Source organism: Bos mutus, chromosome 5, assembly GCF_027580195.1.
Source record: "Bos mutus isolate GX-2022 chromosome 5, NWIPB_WYAK_1.1, whole genome shotgun sequence".
In the NCBI taxonomy this organism is placed as follows: Eukaryota; Metazoa; Chordata; class Mammalia; order Artiodactyla; family Bovidae; genus Bos; species Bos mutus.
The window spans coordinates 85532376-85555548 of record NC_091621.1 but is presented as its reverse complement, the minus strand read 5'-3'; the positions used below and the strand labels follow the sequence as shown (position 1 = coordinate 85555548).

Genomic DNA, 23173 nt, shown 5'->3' with positions numbered 1-23173 from the left:
AAATCCTTATAGAACAAAAAGTTATTCAGACCTTGTTAATAGTAGCAGCTCTACAATTTGGTAAATATTGTCACCATGTATAATCAGTAATAAGATATTTTTTTTTTAAGTGCAGCCTCTGTTACTACAATTAGCATTTCTTCAAAATATGTCTTCCTGAATACTCTCTGGGACTCCTGTAATCTGCAAATTAGAGAAAGGCCACATAACAACCAAACTGTGAACTAGGTTAAATGAAAGTTCTGTGTGCTTCGATTTTACACTGCACACCTCATGCATTCATTCACTGACTCAACACTTCTTGAACAACTTCTGAGTGGCAAATCACTGCAGAGGATTCAAACAAGACATAGTTCCTGAATATGAGAAGTTTTGCTACTGCTAAGTCACTTCAGTCGTGTCCGACTCTGTGCGACCCCATAGACGGCAGCCCACCAGGCTCCCCTGTCCCTGGGATTCTCCAGGCAAGAACACTGGAGTGGGTTGCCATTTCCTTCTCCAACGCATGAAAGTGAAAGTGAAGTCACTCAGTTGTGTCCAACTCTTAGCGACTCTATGGACTGCAGCCTATCAGGCTCCTCCATCCATGGGATTTTCCAGGCAAGAGTACTGGAGTGGGGTGCCATTGTTTTTCCAATGAGAAGTTTCAGTCTGGCATGAAATTCTGCATAGCTTTCTATGATAAATGCATGATAGATGAAAATGTATTATGGGAGCACAGATAATGCTTAAATAAGAGTTGGTGCTCAATATCTCAACTGTGTTGAAGAAGGATTTAACAATATAAAAGAGAAAAAAGGTATTTAAATTACAGGCAGAGAAAACACGCTTGTAAAAGCACAGAAGAGTGGAATAACATGATGCCATCCAAGGTACAGGAAAAGTGATCTGTTTTTGAAAGAGAAGGAAGATGTTAGGAGAGAGCTAAAAGTCAGAAAATAACAGGTCTTGTAGCCTCTTTCTTAGAGTTAATCAAGTGACACAATCAAGCTCAGGTTTTAGTATCATCATTGGTGCTGAGTGCAGAAGTAGACTTAAAGGGCTAACCAGAGTCAAGTGTGCAGCTGTGCATGTCGTACACTGCACACCCCCAGGGGGTGCTGCTTATGTAGACTGCACTATGAATGGCTCTCCTTGAAGTTCTGTAAATTACTGTCCTCAGGCCAGAAGAGAAACCAGTAGCAAGCCTCAGTGTCATTTCCCTGTCTTTCAACTCAAGTATCATCATTTCTTTGCCCTTACATAATCTCATCAAATATTCCTCTCATTATTCTTCATTTATACAAATGACCAATATCAATTTAAAAAAAAGTAAGCTTCCATAATCTATAGATGAACAGGCAAGGAACAGCAAAAAAAAAATTTGCTCTAATTCTCAAATTTCAGGCAGGCATGAAACAAAAAAGGTTATCTTAGGCACTGAAATCCTCTCACCATTCATTTTAACTTCTTTAAGTCAACAGTATAAAAATATGGGCACTCTTCATATCACATGGGAAATTTCCTAAAAAGAAGACTTCCTAGGTGCATCTGAAATTTGTCTAACAGAATCTCGCATAAACTCCTTACGTTATACTGAATGCATATTGCTAATCCATGGGACAAAATGCTTTAAAATTGCTCCCCCAAGTGGAAGTGACCATTCTACTCTGTTCTTTTTTTTTTTTTTTTTTTTTAACATAAAAGTATATATTTTTAAAAAGATTAGTGTTTATTTTGAAACTCTGTTCTATACAGTCCAGATCTGAGCTTAAAACTTAGGGCATGCCTAGATTTGGAAATTTCCATCAAATGAAGAGCATAATTATAGGATTATTTTCTGAGGCACACTAATTTGGAAGACTGAGATTTTAGTATCTTGGACTATTCATCAGTACTGAAACAAACGAAAACACCATATGAAGTTAGTCCATCTACTGTAATAGAAACTATTCTCTGTGTAACAATCTCTGAACCAAACTTATACTCAGGAAAATCATTACCTTATTTCTAAATCAATTTGAATTGCCTGAAAAATCTTTTTTGTATTCAATAAAAACCTTACCTCACTTGTGCTCTATTTATCCAAATAGTATCTTTTAAATTTTCATTTTTTATTCTATATTTAACTTTTAATTTTGTATTGGGGTGTAGCCTATTAATAATGTTGTGATAGTTTTAGGTTAAGTAAACAGTGAAGGAACTCAGTCATACATATACTTGTATCTATTAATATTCCAGGGTTAAAAAGAAAAAGAAAATTCAGAATTCCTTCTAGATCCAACACTTTTGTTCAATTGAGAAAACACATCTTTTCTCCCACATTGTTTCTAGATATTCTGAACTTCCTTCCATGTGAGTGCCTCAGTTTTCAACACCCCTGTTGAAATCTGACACTCAGAACTGAATGCAACACTGCAGGTGTCATCTGGCCAGTACAGATTTTATTCAACTAATCCTTCTGCTCTGTCTGCCAAAACTACCATCAGTAATGAAGCCCAAGGTTACAACTGCTGTTAGAAAAGCCTTATAATATTGGGCCTGAAGTCAACCCAAATCTTTAAGCCTTTTGCTTCATTTGTTTATAAGCAAATATTCAGGCACTTTCCATACTGGAATTTTATTAAAATTTATTGGTAAAATGTTTTGGAGCTTAATGAGAAAACATTCTATACCCTCATCAAGTCATTCATACATTAGCTACATATCCCATTTTTTAATGCCAAAATATAAATGTACTCTTTGTCTATATTAATCATTGAAAACAAATCTGAAAATCAAATGTTGCTTTAGGATGTTTTACAATACTTATTTTAATTTTTGATTCTACTGTGATCAAATGTAGAAAAGATGAATACACTAAATTGACCAAAAAGTTCATTTGGGTTTAAGACAGAAAGACTCAGTACAGTCTGTTACCCTAACTCCATATAAATGATTAAATAAACTTTAAAAATAAAATTGTATAGGATACCTTCACCTTTTAAGCTGCTAAAATAACCATTAAATATGAATAGAAATTATTGAAAGTAACACTTTTAGAATACATTATGTCAACAGATAATAACATCAGTTTCCAATTTTACAGTTTTTGTACAGGAGGTTAATTTTAAGAAGTTAAACTGGTGACCCAACACAGTGATAATTTTAAGAAACTGAAGTCTGGTCAAGAAAGAGAATCTATCTGGAATAGAATATTTAATATTAATAAAATTTCTTGTATTCTTTTCTTAATATCTCCAAATATATAATTATTTTATTTTTAATACAGGGAATGCTTATGACTATACTTAGGTATTTATTAATATGTTAACATATTTTTAGATACATATTTATTTAAATAGAGTAGTTAAAAAAAAAAAAAAGTAGTGTTAGTTGCTCAGTCATGTCTGACTCTTCCCGGCCCCATGGAATTCTCTAGGCAAGAAAACTGGAGTGGGTAGCCACTCCCTTCTCCAGGGGATTTTCCCAACCCAGGGATCAAACCTAGGTCTCCCACATTGCAGGCAGATTTCTTTACTGTCTGAGCCACCAGGAAGTCCAATACAGTGGTCATATACCAGCAAATGATATTAAAATAGATAATACTTGATTACATTTTTATCAATATACTCTGAAAACTAAAATGCATCTTACTTGTCTTCCCAAAAAACTAATCTTGCCATATTTCTTCCCAGTCTTTAACTCTTTCTCATACCCTAATTCTTTCCATATTCTGTAAATTCCCACACAAATACTATGAAATAAATTTGTCTAAATATAAATCAAGTAATGAGAAAAAGTATAAATTATGAAAAGGTATAATAAGAATATTTCTAAGAAATCATCTATCAATTAAAAATTTAGAATTGTGTCTATGTGTATGTGTGTATATATATATAGTGTTCAAAGTCAGGGTGTCTCCTCCCTCCTCTACCCCTTCTCCCTTTTTTCTCATAACATGGACTTTTTAAATGTAACAGTGATCATGTCTTAGGGAGCACAGAGATCTGAAATTTATATAAGGCCTTTAATAGAAACTTATGACACATGATCTGACCAGGCTTTTCACTATTTTTTGCCATTTTTTTGGCTAACATCCAATGGAACAAACTGAACTTGGCATTGCTATTTCTGTTCGAAAAGAAGAAAAATATATAATTTTACTATTTCTTATGTTTTGGTTTTGGCACTGTGGCTTTTGTTTATGGAAAAAGACAGGGGAGGAAAATGCATTATTTTAACTTCACATGATAAATAATCATACCAAACTGAAATTTCCTTAAAAAGTATTTGTGCTTTTTTTTCATTTCTTATTATTACAATACAGATGGTTACTAATCCAAAGCAGGCTTGAAAAAAGAAATAATAATATCTTCTTTAGATAACATTATAGATTTAAATGCATGGGAATATGGTTTTTGTACATTGTTCACTGTACTTTGCTGCAAGCTTGAAATATTTTATAATACAAAAAGAAAGGCTTCAACTATTTGATATTTTGCAGAAGGAAATAGCAACCCACTTTGATATTTAATGCAACACAGCATCTCACATGTTTTAGTTATGCACATAATTAAATAATACACTGTTCATTCTGGGAAAATTGTTCACTTCCTATATTGCATATACCAATCAAAATTTTCATGATCATCAACATAAAATGGTAAAAAGAATTTCTGTTAAACACTGAGAAGTCAGAGGTATTACTTATATTCCTATTTTTCCTTCTTAGTATTTGGCAGAAATTCACTTTAGATAAAAATAGTTATTGTTTTAAAGTAGCTAATAATATCCATAAAGCACTTATCAAGAAGAAAACAAAATTGTCCTAGGATTAGATTTCATAAGCATACTTGGTACATTGGAATATTTTTATAAAAAGTCATATAAAGGCCTAAAAATGCAATAAATGTGCATCATACTGTCACATTTTTTAAGAACCAGAGAACTGTCAAACTCCCAAATCATGATCAAAATCAAAGGACTTTTATGTATGTTTCTAACCTTCTCAACATGGTTGCAAAGTCACGTTCTTATCTTGCTTTATGAAATGGTCTTTTCTCTATTTACTAATCCTGTTTCCCTTGGGTCTCTTTATATCATATTTGATATACAACTTCTTTCCATTTCTCTGTGCGTAAAGTCCTTTGGGAATGAGAGCTTTTACATCTGTTTGCACTTCTTTATCTTTCTGACTGATCACATTGGTTTACTTTAGAAATTTCTACTCCATCTGTTGGTCTCAGCCACAATTGCCTTCTCTTTATTTTTTCCCTCCCCTACTTTTTCTCTAACTGCTTTTTAAAGTATGTATCACAGACACAGTATAAACAACTTTCTGTAGTCTTACATTTAAAACGACTTGAAAAGAACATCATTATAAAACTCTAAAATGGAAACAGTTGTAGAAATCCAAGTGTGAATTGTCACCAGAAGTATTTAACCATCAGGCCACAGAATTCAGCAAACAAACTATTTTGATTCAAATCTGATAACCTGCAGATTTCCAATAAGAATAAACTTGAACTTGTAGCACTCAGAGTTTTCCAGGAATTGGTCATTGCACAAAGCAGTACCACAAAAGCAAAAACAAAACAAAACAAAACACAAAAAAAAAAAACAAAAATACCCACAATGATCTGGAAAATCAAACATGACAAAAAGCTTCATATTTGTGACTTTTGAGATAATTGCAGTTCATGAACATCTCTCATATTATTCCAAGACTTTGCTTTGTAACTATTAACACCAGTTCCTTGGATTTACTTTATTTTGTCTAATGGGTGCATTCTATACAAAATGCAACAATCATTTAAGGCTAACAAAGAAAGTCATGTAACCTGCATTCTCCAGTATAAAATTCTGTTAAAAAAACAAGTATTTTTGATGACATTATAGACATTATAAATTCAGATGAGGAATGTTATTGAATAATCATTTAGTTTGTTCTTAGAATGAAAGCAAGGACAAATTCCTATGCCACGACTAAGACCGTTATGTATAGAAATACACATTTTTACAAATAACTTGGATATGTGCTACTAATTAAGTGAAGACATTCGTTTTCAAGTTTCTATAAATTGCACCAAGAAGATACTGTAAAATCAGCACTTTTTCCTTTTTATTTGTATACTAAAATACTAGATGTGCATATTCACCTTAAAAGATCAACTATTTCCCACAACTATGTCCTATTTCTGTTGCCTTAATTCACCCTTTCTAGTTAACTGACCTTCCAACTGTCATTTGACCTTCCTCACCTCACTCAGCTTTACCTCCTGTTCTACCTGGTGTGCTCTAGGCAATAAATACTAGTCTTAGCTTTCTGTCTCCTATGAAAAATCTAATGATATTCAGTCTTTTTTCATTGGTTTCATGTAAAAAGTAGAATAAAAATTTTAAAATCTTACCTTTAAACTTTCCTTTTAGAGTATGTTTTCATAATCAATAAAGAACAAGATCTTAGTCTATGTCAGAGATTGCGTAAAATTCCCCATCATGAAATAAAATGATTTTCCTTTGTGAGGTACAAAGATAAAATGGACAGTTTTCAAATCTCCATATCTTTCTTCCAATAGTACAGCAAATGGAAGGCAAAACTTGAGAGATCCAAGATTAGTTTCTAACATGTCTGTATTTAGTTTGGATGCTCACATGAAAAAATACATGCATTAATTAATGAATTTTCTAAATGTTTTTAGTTTGGAGCTCACATACTAAATGTCTGTATTTAGTTTGGAGCTCACATGCAAAAATGCATGCATTAATTAATGAATTTTCTAAATGTTTATACCAAGATATCTAAAACATTCACTATATGACAACAACTGAAAACACTGGCTTACAGTGTTAGGTACTATTTAATCTCTCTCAAAGTTTGCTTTCATAATTCAGTAAATTTGTTTGTTGATTAAGCTGTTCACAGCTCCAGCAGATAAATAGCTCTCATCCACAGTTGCTTACTTCATTTGTTTTGTTTCATATAATGTACCAGAAGTTTCTGATTTGGCAAAAACAAGCATAAGGCAATGCAAGTGACGTGTGAATGATGTTCACAGTCCTCAAGATAAGAGGGTCATTCGATAAGTATTAAACAACACGTCCACTGATCTACAAACATGGGAGGAAAAAGCATAAACGCCAGTGGCAATTTTCCCTTTTATTTCTTTTGACTTGTTTGATTCCTGTTCATTGAGGTCCATTGAGAGAGACCAGGGCTTTAATAAAGAGTGACCTGTTCAAGGTCATCCATCTGTTGAGCAGAAACACATGCTCTGCACAACCCACTGCCTAGACAGAGTCATGCCCTCCCAGGCTGCTCCACTGACACTTGAATGCTTAAGTGGAAAGAAGGCATATTTACTCCTGATTTTCTAGGACATGATTCTATTATGAGTAATACCTCACTATGAAATGACTATGATCTTTAAAATGAATGTTTAGTAGACTTAAATACGGAACCTGGGAAATTTAGGGTTAGTAGATGTAAGCTTTTATATACAGAATGGATAAACAACAAAATGCTACTGTAGCACAGAGACTATATTTAATATCCTATGATAAATCATAATGGAAGAGAACATAACAAAGAATGTGTGTGTGTATATATATGTATGTATGTATAACTGAATCACTTTGCCATAGAGCAGTAATAAACACAACACTGTAAATCAACTACAATTAAAGAAAAAGAAGCTGGAGAGCTTGAAAGCATATATAATTAAGAAGCATCTTCTCATTTTTCTATAAGACATGCTGAAACTAATCAGTAAATATCTATTTACTAATATTCTCTTCCATATACATGGTAAAGAGATTATGCCATAATCTCAACAGTTCTCAATCAGAAGTAATTTTGCCTCCCAAGAACACTGATAATGCCTGGAAGCATTTTTCCTTGTATCAGTTGGAGGGCAGGGGGTTTGCCACAGCTGGGTTTGGTTGTTAAAGAGAAACACCACTTCCCCTTCTCTAAACAAAAATGGCTCCACATCCTTTTGACACAGAGGATATTGTGGACATTTCCAAAAATATCCTAAGCAGGACAGATATTCTAAGACTGTCTTATAAAGTTTCTCAATGTGACTTAAAGACATAACACTAAATAACTAGATAAAAGCGATTTCACAGAATGAGGGTTGAGGTAAAACTATCCAACAGTTTACACTATCCAACAGTGGAAATCTTATTCTTGGGTAAAATTTTTTTAATTAATTTAGTTTAACTGGAGGCTGCTGCTAAGTCACTTCAGTTGTGTCCGACTCTGTGCGATCCCATAGACGGCAGCCCACCAGGCTCCCCTGTCCCTGGGATTCTCCAGGCAAGAACACTGGAGTGGGTTGCCATTTCCTTCTCCGATACATGAAAGTGAAAAGTGAAAGTGAAGTTGCTCAGTCGTGTCCGACTCTTAGCTAATTACTTTATAATATTGTGGGGTTTTTTGCCATACATTGACATGAATTCGGCCACAGGTGCATGTGTATCTCCCCATCCTGAACCCCCTTCCACCTCCCTCCCCACCCCATCCATCTGGGTTGCTCCAGAGCACCAGCTTTGAGTGCCCTGCTTCGTTCATCGAACTTGGACTGGTCATCTGTTTTACATGGTAATATACATGCTTCAGTGCTATTCTTTCAAATCGTCCCACCCTTGCATTCTCTCACATAGTCCAAAAGTCTGTTCTTTACATCTGGGTCTCTTTCACCGTCTTGCATATACAGTCATCATTACCATCTTTCTAAATCCCGTATATATGCATTAATATAATCTACTGGTGTAAAACTTAAAATATCTAGAGGAGGATTTAATGGATAAGTGTGAAAAACTCATCTTTATCACATATAATATACCAGAAAGTTTTGATTTAACAAAAACAAGCATAAGGCAATGCATGTGACATGCACATGATGTGCAGTCTTCAAGACACAAGGGTCGTTCAACAAATACTGAACAAGCAGGTCCTCCCCTGCCACTCATGGGCACGATGACAAGGCCAGTCCTAACATGCATAGGGCCCAGACAAATATTTGGCATGTGACTCTGTCTATATAAACAAAATTCAAATGAATTTCACAACACAACAATAAAAGCAAAAACTTTTCTTGGAGGGTAGCCAAAAAATAAAATTATTATTGGAACAATTTCTAAACCAGTGGCAATAGTTATTAGATTAATAAATGGAAAAGTGAAAAAAAAGAAGGAAATGCAAATTAAAAAAAACACTATGTTTGGAAAGAAAAAAAAAACCAAAAAACTAACACGGGCAGCCAGCTTCATTGAGGGCATGAATTATCCTTGGTAACACATCAGGCATTTGGGTGATGTAATAATGAACTCCCAGTCTGCTCATACTAATCTCCTAGAATAAATTATAGGGAAATCTGGAAGGCAGTCTTTCTAAAATGTGTTATATGGAATTAATAGTAATAAATTTATATAACATTATTCCAGGTATGCCTAGAAGGCATTTAAATTACTCTTTATACTCTCCTATTAAAAAAAGTGATTTAACCGAGAAAGAAATGCTCTATTACCAAATTAGATTTACTAAGATGCAAATACTTATGTTCATCATCTTTAGTAGCTATTATTAACAGATCCATTCTCCTGAATACCCAAGTAGACAAGATACTGAATAATAATAACTTCCAATCAAAATTCATCCTTGAGATTTAAAATACTCCTGCTGCTGCTGCTGCTGCTAAGTCACGTCAGTCATGTCCGACTCTTGCGACCCCATGGACGGCAGCCCACCAGGCTCCCGTCCCTGGGATTCTCCAGGCAAGAACACTGGAGTGGGTTGCCATTTCCTTCTCTGATGCATGAAAGTGAAAAGTGAAAGAGAAGTTGCTCAGTCGTGTCCAGCTCTTCACAACCCCATGGACTGCAGCCCACCAGGCTCCTCCGCCCATGGGATTTTCCAGGCAAGAGTACTGGAGTGGGTCGCCAGTGCCTTCTCCGAAAATACTCCTAGAATTTTCTTATTTTAGAAGCTTTATAGTTTGGAGCTTCTAGTATGTGATAGGTAATTAAAGTCATGCTGCCAAAGAGGATACAGATAACTTTTAATTTAAAAAAAAATGATATCAATTTATTGAAACTAAAAAAATTTAGAAAAGAGTTCACTCACTTCTCACACTTCCCATTCCTTGCAGTCATCAGTCTATCCCTTGTATCTATGAGTTTTTTTTTTTTTTAATTCCTCATATAAGAGAGCTCCTATGGTATTTGTTATGTTTGACTTATTTCACTTAGTTTAGTGCCTTCAAGGTTCATTCATGTTGTCACAAATGACAAGATTTCATTCTTTTTTATGACTGAGTAATGGAGTTGGTGATGGACAGGGAGGCCTGGCGTCCTGCGATTCATGGGGTCGCAAAGAGTCGGACAGGACTGAGCGACTGAACTGAACTGAATGTTCCATTGTGTATATATACTACATCGTTATCCATTCATCCACTAAAAGACACTTCCTGGCTATGGAAATAATGCTGCAGTGAACACGGGGGTGCATATATCTTTTTCAATAAACGTTTTCATTTTCTTTGAATAAACACCTAGAAGTGGAATTTGGTGGTTATATTTTTAATTTGTGGAAAACCCATTGTCTTCCATAGTGGTTGCACTCATTTACACTTCCATCAACAGTGCACAAAGGTTTTCTTTACTCTACGTCTTGCCAGCATTTGCTTGTTGTCTTTTTTTCATACGTAATTCTAACAGGTGATAATTCAGTGTGGTTTTGATTTACATTCCCCTGATGACTAGTGATGTTGAGCACCTTTTCATGGACCTATTGGGTATCTGTATACCTTCTTTTCAAAAAATGATGATCCAAATATTCTACTCATTTTAACATCAAATTGTTTTTGTCTTGCTATAGTGTTGTATAAGCTTTTTATATATTTCGGGTATCAGCCATTTGTTAGATACATGATTTGTAAATATTTCCTCCTATTCAGTAGGCTGCCTTTTCATTTTATTTATGATTTCTTTTGCTGTGAGGAAGATTTTTAGCTTGATATAGTACTGCTTGTTTATTTCTGCTTTTATTGGTTTTGCTTTGGGTGTTAAAAAAATCATTACCACAATCTAAATCAAGGAGGTTGCCACTTATCTTCTAGAGTTTTATGGCTTCTGGTCTTACCTTCAAGTCTTCAATCCATTTTGAATTAACGTTTGTATGTTGTGTAAGAGAGTGGTCCAGTTTTATTTGTGTGTGGTTCTTCAATTTTCTCAACACCATTTATTAAGGAGACTGTCCTATCATCTTTGTATATTCTTGGCTACTTTGTCATAAATATATGTGAGGGTTTATTTCTGGGCTCTCTACTCTGTTCCATTGATTTGTGTGTCTGTTTTAACGTAATACAGTGTTTTGATTACTATGCCTGCTAAGTCACTTCAGTTGTGTCTCACTCTTTGCGACCCCATGAACTGTAGTCTGCTAGGCTCCTCTGTCCATAGGATTCTCCAGGCAGGAATACTGGAGAGGGTTGCCATGCCTTCCTCCAGGGAATCATCCCAACACATGATTGAATCTGTGTCTCATATGGCTCCTGCATTGCAGGCAGATTCCTTACCTCTGAACCACCAGAGAAGCCCTTTGATTACTACATATTTGTAATATAGTTTGAAATAAGGGAGTGTGATATGCTAAGCTTTATTCTTCTTCCTCAAGATTGCTTGGCTATTTTAAATATTTTAGTTACATACAAATTTTAGGAATGTCTATTATATTCTCTGAAAAATACCACTGGAATTTTGATAGGGATTGCATTGAATATGTAAATTGATTTGGATATTATGGACATTTTAATAATACTGATTCTTCTAATTTATGAGCACAGAATATCTTTCCATTTCTTTGTGTCTTCTTCAATTGCTTTCATTAATATCTTGTAATTATCTATACACAGTTCTTTCACCTCCTTGGTTAAATTTATTTTAGGTATTTTGTTATTTTTGATGCATTGTCAGTGGAAATGCTTTATTTTTATTTCTGATACTTTCTTATTATTGTAAAGAAACAACAGAATTTTTGGTATTCATTTTATATTGTGAAACGTCAATGAATTTGTTAGTTCTAACAGCTTTTTGATGAGGTCTTTAGGGTTTTCTGGTTGATTTCCTGGTGGCTCAGATGGTAAAGCGTCTGTCCACAATGTGGGAGACCTGGCTTCGATCCCTGGGTCGGGAAGATCCCCTGGAGAAGGAAATGGCAACCCACTCCAGTACTCTTGCCTAGAAAATTCCATGGATGGAGGAGCCTGGTGGGCTACAGTCCATGGGCTGGCAAAGAGTCGGACATGACTGAGCAACTTCACTTCACTTCACTTTTAGGGTTTTCTAGATCTGACATCATGTCATTTGTATATAGTAACAATTTTACTTCTTCCTTTCCAATTTGGATGCCTTTTATTTATTTTCTTGCTTAATTGCTCTGGCTAGGACTTTCCATCCTATGTTGAATAAAAGAGGAGAGAGTGGGGATCCTTGTCATGTTCCTGTTCTTAGAGGAAAAGCTGATGCAGTGAGATGTGAGCTCTGAGTTTGTCACATATGGCCTTTAGGATATTGAGGCATGTTACCCCTATAACCATACTGTTGAGAGGTTTATATATATATATATATATATATATACACACATCATAAATGGATGTTGAATTTTGTCAGTTGCTTTTGTGCATTTATTGAGATGATCATAAGAATCTTATTCTCTCTTCTATTAATGTGGTATGTCACTCTGACTGATCTGCAGATGTTGAACTATCCTTGCTTCCCTGGAATAAATTCTACTTGATCATGGTGTATGATCATTTTAATGTATTGTTGAATTCAGTTTACTAATATTTTGTTGAGGACTTTTGCACCTATGTTCACAGGGGTAATGACTTACATTTCTCTTCTCATGTCCTTTTCTGGTTTTGGTATCAACAAAATGCTGGCATCATAAAATGAGTTCAGAAGTATTCCCACCTCTTCCGTTCTTTGGAAGACTTTGAAAAGGATTGGCAGAAGTTCGTGTTAATGTTTAGTAGAATTCACCAGTGAAACCTTCTGGCCTTGGTTTTTCTTTGTTGGAAGGTTTTATTTTTTATTTTTTTTTAATTTTATTTTATTTTTAAACTTTACATAATTGTATTAGTTTTGCCAAATATCAAAATGAATCCGCCACAGGTATACATGTGTTCCCCATCCTGAAAGGTTTTAAATTATTGGTCTGTTCAGATTTTCTGTTTCTTCATGGTTCAGTCTTCGTACATTGTATGCTCCTAGGAATTCATCCATTACTTCTAAGCTGCTCAGTTTGTTGGCATATAACTATTCATAGAGGTAGGCATTTATTTCCAGGAACTGCTTTCTTAGAACTGCTCTTGCTATTGGGTTGGCCAAAAAAATTCATTTGGGTTTTACTGTATGATGTTACAGAAAACCTGAATAAACTTTTCGGCCAACCTAATATAATCCCATAAATTGTAGTGTATTATAGTTCCATTTCATTTTTAAGCATACTAAAAGTCTATTGCTACCTATTACCTTTTTTCCCACCAGAATATTCAGCTATTTTCTTGTGTTGTACATACTATAATTCAATCACTTAGAAAGACAAACCAGAATTTCATGTCTAAAAATATACCTCAATTATTTGAAGACTAAACATATCACACATAAGTTGTGTCTTCAAAAAGTGGTCTTAAGTGTAATTGATAAAGCTTGGTTGCTAGTATATGTATTATTAGTGTATGTATACTACACACAGACATAAACACACACTAAATGACCACAGAATCTGTTTGTCTCTACTGATAGTTAAAGGTATCAAAAATGCACTAAATGACGAAAGAACCTGCTAGTCTCTAACTATTGATTAATACAGGCCCATTGATTGCTAGTACGTTAAAATGTTCCTAGTACATGCCCCAGTACATTAAAATTCCTAGTACAATTCACAAATCAAAGTGATCTTTTCCCACAAAGACTCTTAGCTAAGTAACAAGGAAACTATTGGTTCCTTCAATGCCCTCTTACCTCTCGTAAGCTTTTCAAAGGAGAACAATTTTCTATTATCTCTCTTAACTTTCCACTGAAAATCTTTTCTTCAAGAATTTATAGCAAAGAGAAAACAAAACAAGAAAAACACTTAATTGCCTTCTGAGAATTTTATCCTCTGACTTCATTTGGTATTACTGGGAACACTGCCAGAAAAAGAGTTCTGCCTGCTGCTGAAGTTTATATATCATTTAGCATCTGCCCTAATTTGGATGATCTAGTATCTGAGAGCTTATACTAAAAGGAAAAAAAAAAGAAAAGGAAGAAGAAACCATTAGCCTGAATGTGTGAGTAAGCTGACAAATTATGTCACAGAATTATTGAGAATAGAGTAAATAAATAAATGTTAATTAAATTCTTGCTGAGTTTGAAGAGTCATATACAATTAAGAGCTGAATTTAACTTGAAGTAAGATATTCACTGTTCTATAAGCATTTTATATGAAAGGTACACTTTATTATTTGTGATAATACATATATACTTTTGAAAGACGACATTAAATTTGAGAAAAACTTCTGTCTAGAAAGCACATAGGAGGAAAGTCAGAGGTTTAACTTTATCCTGGTCATGATGAATGTTCTCAATACAAGCTAATGATTTTTTTTTTCCTCCTAGCTAATACCGACTTTAGATAAAACTGTATACTTCCTTCCTGAAGGCCAAAATTGTTTAGTTTGTTTTTGACTCCTTGAAGGTTAAAAACAGTGCAAGACATATATTGGTGTTTTTTACATGAAAAACACCAATATATGTCTTGCAGGCTGCCCCTTACATGTGTGACAGCCCACTGCTATCTACCAGGTATACTGATGCTCACACACCTAGTCAGTCCCCATTTTTGGAAATCTAAAACAAATGTACTTCATATATTTTCTGCCATTCAAGGCTTTCCACTGTAATATCCCCAAGTTTATATACTCTTTCTCTACCAAGAAAACTGAAGTTATCAGGCTCACAGTATTTCCCTAGTGGCTCAGTGGTAAAAGAAAGTGAAAATCGCTCAGTCACATCTGAATCTTTGTGACCCCATGGACTGTAGCTTACTAGGCTTCTCTGTCCATGGAGTTCTCCAGGCAAGAGTACTGGAGTGGGTAGCCATTCCCTTATCCAGGGAATCTTCCCAAACCAGGGGTTGAACCCAGGTCTCCCACACTGCAGGCAGTTTCTTTATTAGCTGAGCTACCAGGGGTAAAAGAATCTGCGTGCAATGCAGGAGACGTGAGTTTGATCCCTAGGTCAGAAGGTTCCCTAGAGAAGGAATTGGTGACCCGCTCCAGTCTTCTTGCCTGGGAAACTCCATGCACAGAGGAACCTGGTGGGCTACAGTCCATGAGGTTGCAAGAGTTAGACATGACTTAGCGACTAAATAACATTTCATTTTTGTACTACCTATCCCCATTTATTGTCTCCTGTTCTGGTATAAATTTCTCTACTTTCTTTCCAAAGCTTCTTCATTAGTGCTTATTGGTGGATGTAATAATTCGTTTAAGAACATGGTCAGTTTTTCTGAACTAGAGTAAATGGAAGGGTTCAGGGTAGGGACTGGTTGAGTGTAAGAAAAACACATAAATGGGTGTCAAAGGACCACTTTGAGAGAAAGTGCATTCCCTGCCCTGAACTACACTATTTTCTCAGTCCTTAAATAGGTCATTATTGAGAACTTCCAGTGTTTCTCCTCTACACTGATTCTCTTTGCTATTAACAGTTAGTAAGACATATATCTCACCTTGGCATAAAAAAAATTTCCTCACTTCTATTGCTATTTCTTTTTTTTACTGATGTATAGCTGATTTACAATGTTGTATTAATCTCTGCCCTACAGCAAAGTGATTCAGTTATACACACATACATTCTTCTTTATATTCTTTACCATTATGGTTAATCACAGGATATTGAATGGTCCATGGGGTCTCAAGAGTCTGACATGACTTAGCAACTAAACCATCACCATTCTTTTTTATATTCTTTATCATTATGGTTAATCACAGGATATTGAATATAGCTCACTGCCATACACTGGGATCTTGTCATTTTTCACCTCTTTTTTAATTCTACTTTTCTTTTACAACAAAACTCCTCCACGAGACCTTTCCACTATCTCACACCAAAAAGTGAAAGTTAAGTGAATGTGTTAGTCATTCAGTCGTGCCCGACTCTGCCACCCCATGGACTGTAGTCTGCTAGGGTCCTCTGTCCATAGAATTTTCCAGGAAAGAATACTGGAGTGGATAGCCATTCCCTTCTCCAAGGGCTCTTCCTGACCCAGTGATCCAAGCTAGATCTTTTGCATTGCAGGCAGATTCTTTATCAACTGAGCCATCAGGGAAGCCCCACCTCACACTTACTCTCTTCTTAATTTCTGTATTCTGCTTTCCACCACTGCTTGACTGAAAGTGCATTCTGAGAGCCCACTAATGGCCTGCTCATCACTACATTCAATTGCATTTCCCATGTTTTTTTTTGTTTTCTTGAACCTGTGTTTGTGGTCTCAGCCCTCTTTTGAGTGTAGCTTGTCAGTATGCTCACTACTTTCAATTCTGCATTAGTTCTCCTTCCTCTAGTCTCCACTGAGCCTGTGTGTATGTTTTAACTCCATCCCCAGGCTCCTCTCAGCCTGTATGCTGAGCCTTCCTCAAGAATCAGCCTTTCTTCTGTTTTTCTCTTTTCATGTTCTTCTTCTGGGATCTATTGCCTGATATAACCCTATTATCATATGTATGTCTGGTACTGTTTAGTTCACATCTTCTGCTCTCATCTGGCTGTGGTGGTGGTTCAGTCACTAAGTCATATCCGACTCTTGTGACCCCATGGACTGGAGCTCTCCAAGCTCCTCTGTCCATGGGATTTCCCAGGCAAGAATACTGGAGTAGGTTGCCATTTCCTTCTCCCAGGGATCTTCCTGACCCAGGGATCGAACCCGTGTCTCCTGCATTGTAGATGGACTTCTGCATTGCAGGCAGATGTTTTACTGCTGAGCCACCAGAGAAGCCCTTTCATCTGACTACAGAGCCCAGAACAGCATCTCAAATGTCCGTCTGAAATTCCCTTTTGGGATTGTCATCTTCACTTCTCACTCAACAATGTAAACACTAACCTCATTATTTTCCCTGTGAACAGGCTTGGGTTACTGGCACTCATCTGTGAAGTACAGGATTTCACACTCCTGACCCTCCTTACTTCTTCCTCATCTAATCAATAAAAAATGACATTCTCTGGATCATTCCTTCACAGGAGTTCCTGCAACGGTCCCTAGCCAGTCAGGTTTTATAAAGCAGTTATAAAGAAAGTTCACACATATCCAAACAACCCCACACTTTGCCAGTTCAGACTTTTTCCTCAGGCTTTTCCTTTCCCTCTTTACACTTCTAAAATCTTGTAACACCACCTTGAAGGCTCACCTCAGACACCACCAAAATTTCCCATTTCCACTAGGCATAAATCAACAATCTGTCCCACCTAAACTCTTATCATACTTTGTTTATATAATTAATTTTACATCTACCACTCTGCCTTATAGGCACATTATCTACTCAAGTATTGCTCTATTTCCAACTATACCTTGTAAGCTCTCTGAACACAATAAACTTGTCTCTCGGTTTTCCCTCAGACTGAGACCTACCACAGCGCGGTCCGCATAGTAAGTGGTCAAAAACCTGTCTTCAATTAAACTAAATCTTTTCTTTTCCTAAAGAGATGGTATTTGAGTGAGGCCTTGTGGTGTTAGTAAAATACTTAGAGGTCTGTATTCAAATGCAGTCAGCAATTCCTTTCAAATGGCTGAAAGGCTTTAGACATATTGTTCAAGGAAGTAATAGCAAGATAAGAAGAGATAGATGATCTAAAACATAAGTACAGTATCTTCCCCGCCCCCCTCTGGTGGGGAATTAGAATTAGAGGTTTTACTCTGTGCTTAATTTATCTAGAATTTCCCAATAAACTATTCTGTTGTAATTGGTATCTTTTTAATTTTGGAGTGTATGTTCTTGCTTTTTAAAACACTTATTTGCTTTTTAATTGGAGGATAATTGCTTTACAATGCTGTGTAGGTTTTTGCCGTACAACAATCTGAATCAGTTATATGTATACGTACTGTTTTTGCTTTTGACATTGACAATTTTTATCTGAGTTGAGAATCAAGGTGAGATAAAGGTATACTCTGCTGTTGGTGTTTAGTTGGTAAATCATGCCCGACTCTTTGTGACCCCATGGACTATAGCCCACCAGGCTCCTCTCTCCATGGACTATTTCAGGCAAGAATACTGGAATGGGTTGCCATTTTCTCCTCCAGGGGATTTTCCTGAGCCAGGGGATCAAACCCATGTTTCTTGTGTCTCCTGCATTGGCAGATGGATTCTCCACCACTATGCTACCTGGGAAGCCCCCTTATCCCAGAAACCTGGGGTTTCTTGCTGGTGCTCATCTTTACCTGTGATAGATCTAGAATTACAAACAATTTACTGTGTATTCATGACCAATTTGGCAGCAAATTCTGATTTACAATATTAAATGTGTACAAAGGGTGAGTTGTTGGAGAAAAATAGAAAGAGAGAAGTAAGAGTAAGGGAAAGTGAGGCATACATTCTTTTGGATAATGCTGATTTAATTGGACTGATTTATATTATCTACTAATCAAATTGATATCAGACAAAAATGAAAACACAGCTATTAAACTTGCCACTAAAAACAACTGACTGACTTGGTTGTACTTTCTCAGTGACCTAAATTAAGCTGTTATCCATGAAAACTTAATGACAGCACAGGTCATGTCAACTTGATAAAACCCCGCGGAGAATTTCATATTTCAAAATGATTTTTCTTATGCAGTACTGCACATCCAATTCTCTTTCTCTTAACCATTTTTTTAGTGTTATTTTTTATTTGGCATGTTTACAGTCAGGTAAGTGCAGGCAACGAAGAGAAAAGTGATTTTTCTATTTCTTCACAAAGTACCCTAGGAGGAGAGATAATTTTCTCAGTGTAAAATTCAGCCTTTATTCTGTCAGGCAAAGTAATTATGAAAGCAAAACAAATCCACATTGTCTAATTAGGTCATTAAAAAGCATAAATGCGTCATGGAATATTTCTCCTTGCCTAAGACATAAAGTAAGACAATGAGAACAGTCTGGCAATATAGAAAGGTTTATAATTTGTTTCTTTTCCTAAATAATAGGTCCTTTCATCTTTCTATTTCCTTAAGATGAAGACAGTTCATTTAGAGACAAAATCTGTAATTAGTTCAGGGTTTACTGTGATTATATTTCAAAATATTTAACCAAAACCAGGAAGATAGAGACAAGAAGAAATACATAGAAAAATTATCAAAGGAAGTGCATAAAATCAAGAGAGTAGGCTGCTGATCAAAATAAATTCTGTAGAGATGAGATGAATACAAAATCTCTATTGAGAGGAACACGAACACAACAAATCTGGGATACTAGAAAGCTCTTCAGAGGAATATACTGATATCTGCCCTTGGGATCTGAAACCAGACTTTAATTACAGCTAAGTAAAATGAAAACAAATGGCATGACTGCTGTGCCTCTTCTTCTCTGTCCTCATTTCTTGAGTTTTAGAAAAGTCATGGCTCCGTGTTTGCAACAAAAATGCAAAAAAGGAAAAGAAACTTACCTGTGATCCTCGTGGCCCTCGTTTGTGGTCCCATTCTGAATGCCCCATGAGCTGTAAGACAATGTAATAATGGCAGTAAATTAAATGATACCTATTTTATATGTCAACAATTTATAGTCTTTCTTTTATAGAATAATAGACTTTTGAAACCTATGTTTCAATAGTAAGGTATTAAATAGCTTTAGCTTTCCAGACTACTCTGTCCACAGGATTCTCTAGACAAGAGTACTAGAGTGAGTTGCCACACCCTCCTCCAGGGAATCTTCCCAACCCAGAGATCAAACCTGCTTGTCTTATGACTCCTACACTGGTAGGAGGGCTCTTTACCACTAGTGCCCCCTGGAAACCCCCAGAGGTCAAGAAAATATAGGAATGACAGTAAATTCAATTCAGTTCAGTTCAGTCACAGTCGTGTCTGACTCTTTGTGACCCCATGGATTGCAGCAGACCAGGTTTCCGTATTCATCACCAACTCCCAGAGCTTACTGAAACTCACGTCCATTGAGTTGGTGATGCCATTCAACCATCTTATCTTCTGTCATCCCTTTCTCCTTCTGCATTCAATCTTTTCCAGCATCAGAGTCTTTTCAAATGAGTCAGTTCTTCACATCAGGTGACCAAACTATTGGAGTTTCAGCTTCAGCATCAGTTCTTCCAATGAATATTCAGGATTGATTTCCTTTAAGATGGACTGGCTTGCTCTCCTTGCACTCCAAGGGACTCTCAAGAGTCTTCTTCAACATCACAGTTCAAAAGCATCAATTCTTTGGAACTCACCTTTCCTTACGGTCCAACCCTCACATCCATACATGACTACTGGAAAAACCATAACTTTGACTAGATGGACCCTTGTTGGCAAAGTAATGTCTCTGCTTTTTAATATGCTGTCTAGGTTATTTATAATTTTTCTTCCAAGAGCAAGCATCTTTTAATTTCATGGCTGCAGTCACCATTTGCAGTGATTTTAGAGCCACCTAAAATAAAGTCTGTCACTGTTTCCACTGTTTCCCCATCTATTTGAAATGAAGTGATGGGATCGGATGCCATGATCTTAGTTTTCTGAATGTTGAGTTTTAATCCAACTTTTTTACTCTCTTCTTTCACTTTCATCAAGAAGCTCTTTAGTTCTTCTTTGCTTTCTGTCATGAAGGTGGTGTCATCTGCATATCTGAGGTTATTGATATTTCTGCCAGCAATCTTGATTCCAGCTTGTGCTTCCTCCAGCCCAGCATTTCTCATGATGTACTCTTCATATACGTTAAATTAGAAGGATGACAATATACAGCCTTGATGTACTCCTTTCCGATTTGGAACTAGTTTGTTGTTCCAAGTCCAGTTCTAACTGTTGCTTCCTGACCTGCATACAGATTTCTCAAGAGTCAGGTCAGGTGGTCCTGAATTCCCATCTCTTGGACAGTTTTCCACAGTTTGTTGTGATTATACAGTCTAAGGCCTTGGCGTAGTTAATAAAGCAGAAGTAGATGTTTTTCTGGAACTCTCTTGCTTTTTCAATGATCCAACGGATGTTGGCAATTTGATCTCTGTTCCTCTGCCTTTTCTAAATCCAGCCTGAACATATGGAAGTTCACGGTTCATGTACTGTTGAAGCCTAGCTTGGAGAATTTTGAGCATTACTTTGCTAGAGTGTGAGATGAGTGCAATTGTGTGGTAGTTTGAACATTCTTTGGCATTGCCTTTCTTTGGGACTGGAATGAAAACTGACCTTTTCCAGTCCTGTGGCCACTGCTGAGTTCTCCAAATTTGCTGACATATTGAGTACAGCACTTTCACAGCATCATCTTTCAGGATTTGAAATAGCTCAACTGGAATTCCATCACCTCCACTAGCTTTGTTCATAGTGATGCTTCCTAAGACCCACTTGACTTCGCTTTCCAGGATGTCTGGCTCTAGGTGAGTGATCACACCATCCTGATTATTTGTGTCATGAAGATCTTTTTTGTATAGTTCTTCTGTGTATTCTTGCCAGTAAATTAAAATCTTGCCAGCAAATTCTTGACAGTAAATTAAATTATACCTATTTACATGGCAACAGTTTCTACTCTTTCATGGACTGTAGGAGCCTGGTAGGCTGCAGTCCATGGGGTCGTTAAGATTCAGACATGACTGAGAGACTTCACTTTCACTTTTCACTTTCATGTCTTGGAGAAGGAAATGGCAACCCACTCCAGTGTCATTGCCTGGACAATCCCAGGGACGGGGGAGCCTGTGGTCTTCCGTCTATGGGGCCGCACAGAGTCGGACACAACTGAAGTGTTCAACTTAGCAGCAGCAGCAGGCTTTTTGAAACCTATGTTTTAACAGTAAGGTATTAAATAGCCCTCACGAATATAAATTAACATATCTAAAGTAATACATCTCTTTTTAAAAATTCTTTTTTATTATTGTAAAAGTCACATAACACACTATTTTAACCATATTTAACTGTATATTTCTATGACACTAAGTACATTCACATTGTTGTGCAACTCTCACCATCAGCCATCTCCCTAATCTTTCATTTTCCTCAACTGTGAAACTGTCCCCATTAAACACTAAGTCCTCCCCAACCTAACCACTACCCCCTGCATCTAACAATGTACTTTCTGACTGTATGAATTTAACTATTCTAAGTACCTTGTATAGTGGAATCAAAAATTATTTGTCTGTACCTATTGTATATTAGAATGCATTTTTAAGGTTAACTTGTGTCCTGAAAACAGATTGAAAAAAAAAAATCAACTTCTGGCTTGATAGCTAATATTTCAATTACTCTTTGTTTTGAGGATATTTTAATATCATTGTATGACTAAACAAGTCTGCTAATGTACAGCTTTCCTAGTCTGTGTCAGGAACATTCTAGAGAGATGTTAAACCATGTTAAGCTTTATTTACGTGGTATTAAACTTGTACTTTTTTAACAAAACATCCTGCAGAAATCTGCTAGTGTAGCCTAGCCTACTGTCAGAAATAATAAGAACCAGAAGCCCAAAATATCAATAATTTTAAATTCTGTTTTGATAAATCACAAAAATATGAGAGTTCTAAGGAGCAAAAATTATTTAATCTGAAATATGCCCCCAAAGTTACAAATATAGATTTTTATAAAAACACAGACTATGAGACATTATCAAGTTACTTCCAGAATTGTAACAGCATTGAGCTACTTTCCTTCAGATCATGATATTTATTTGCCAAAAATAACATTTACCATGAAGAATATTAAGAAAATGCAAGATATCAACCAAGAGGAATAAATTCCATTTCTCTGTCTAGTCACTCACTAGTCATGTGTAGCACTGAAAGAACTCCTTACCAATAAGAAGCTGTCATGCTAACAAAACATATTGTAAAGCATGTTTATATATATTAGTTTTTCTATTCAATTGCATTGACTTTGACAACAAAAGACAAAGAAGCTGTTCATAATAGCAACAAAAAGTATTATGCTTTTGAACATTATCAAGAAATGTTTGATAATCATACATGGAAATGGTAAAGCTTCACTGATGAACATAAAATGCTGTTTGAGAAG

General features: G+C 35.9%; 1 protein-coding gene across 3 annotated transcripts in view; it reads right to left on the bottom strand.

Moving 5' to 3' along the window:
* The window catches only part of PDE3A (phosphodiesterase 3A), a 376263-nt gene that overhangs the window by 135702 nt on the left and 217388 nt on the right, over positions 1-23173 (bottom strand). For all 3 annotated transcript variants that reach the window (XM_005911912.3, XM_070371160.1, XM_070371161.1), the window contains exon 2: positions 19642-19692. In XM_005911912.3, coding sequence (XP_005911974.3) covers positions 19642-19692 — 51 coding nt within the window. The remainder of the gene's footprint in view (positions 1-19641; positions 19693-23173) is intronic.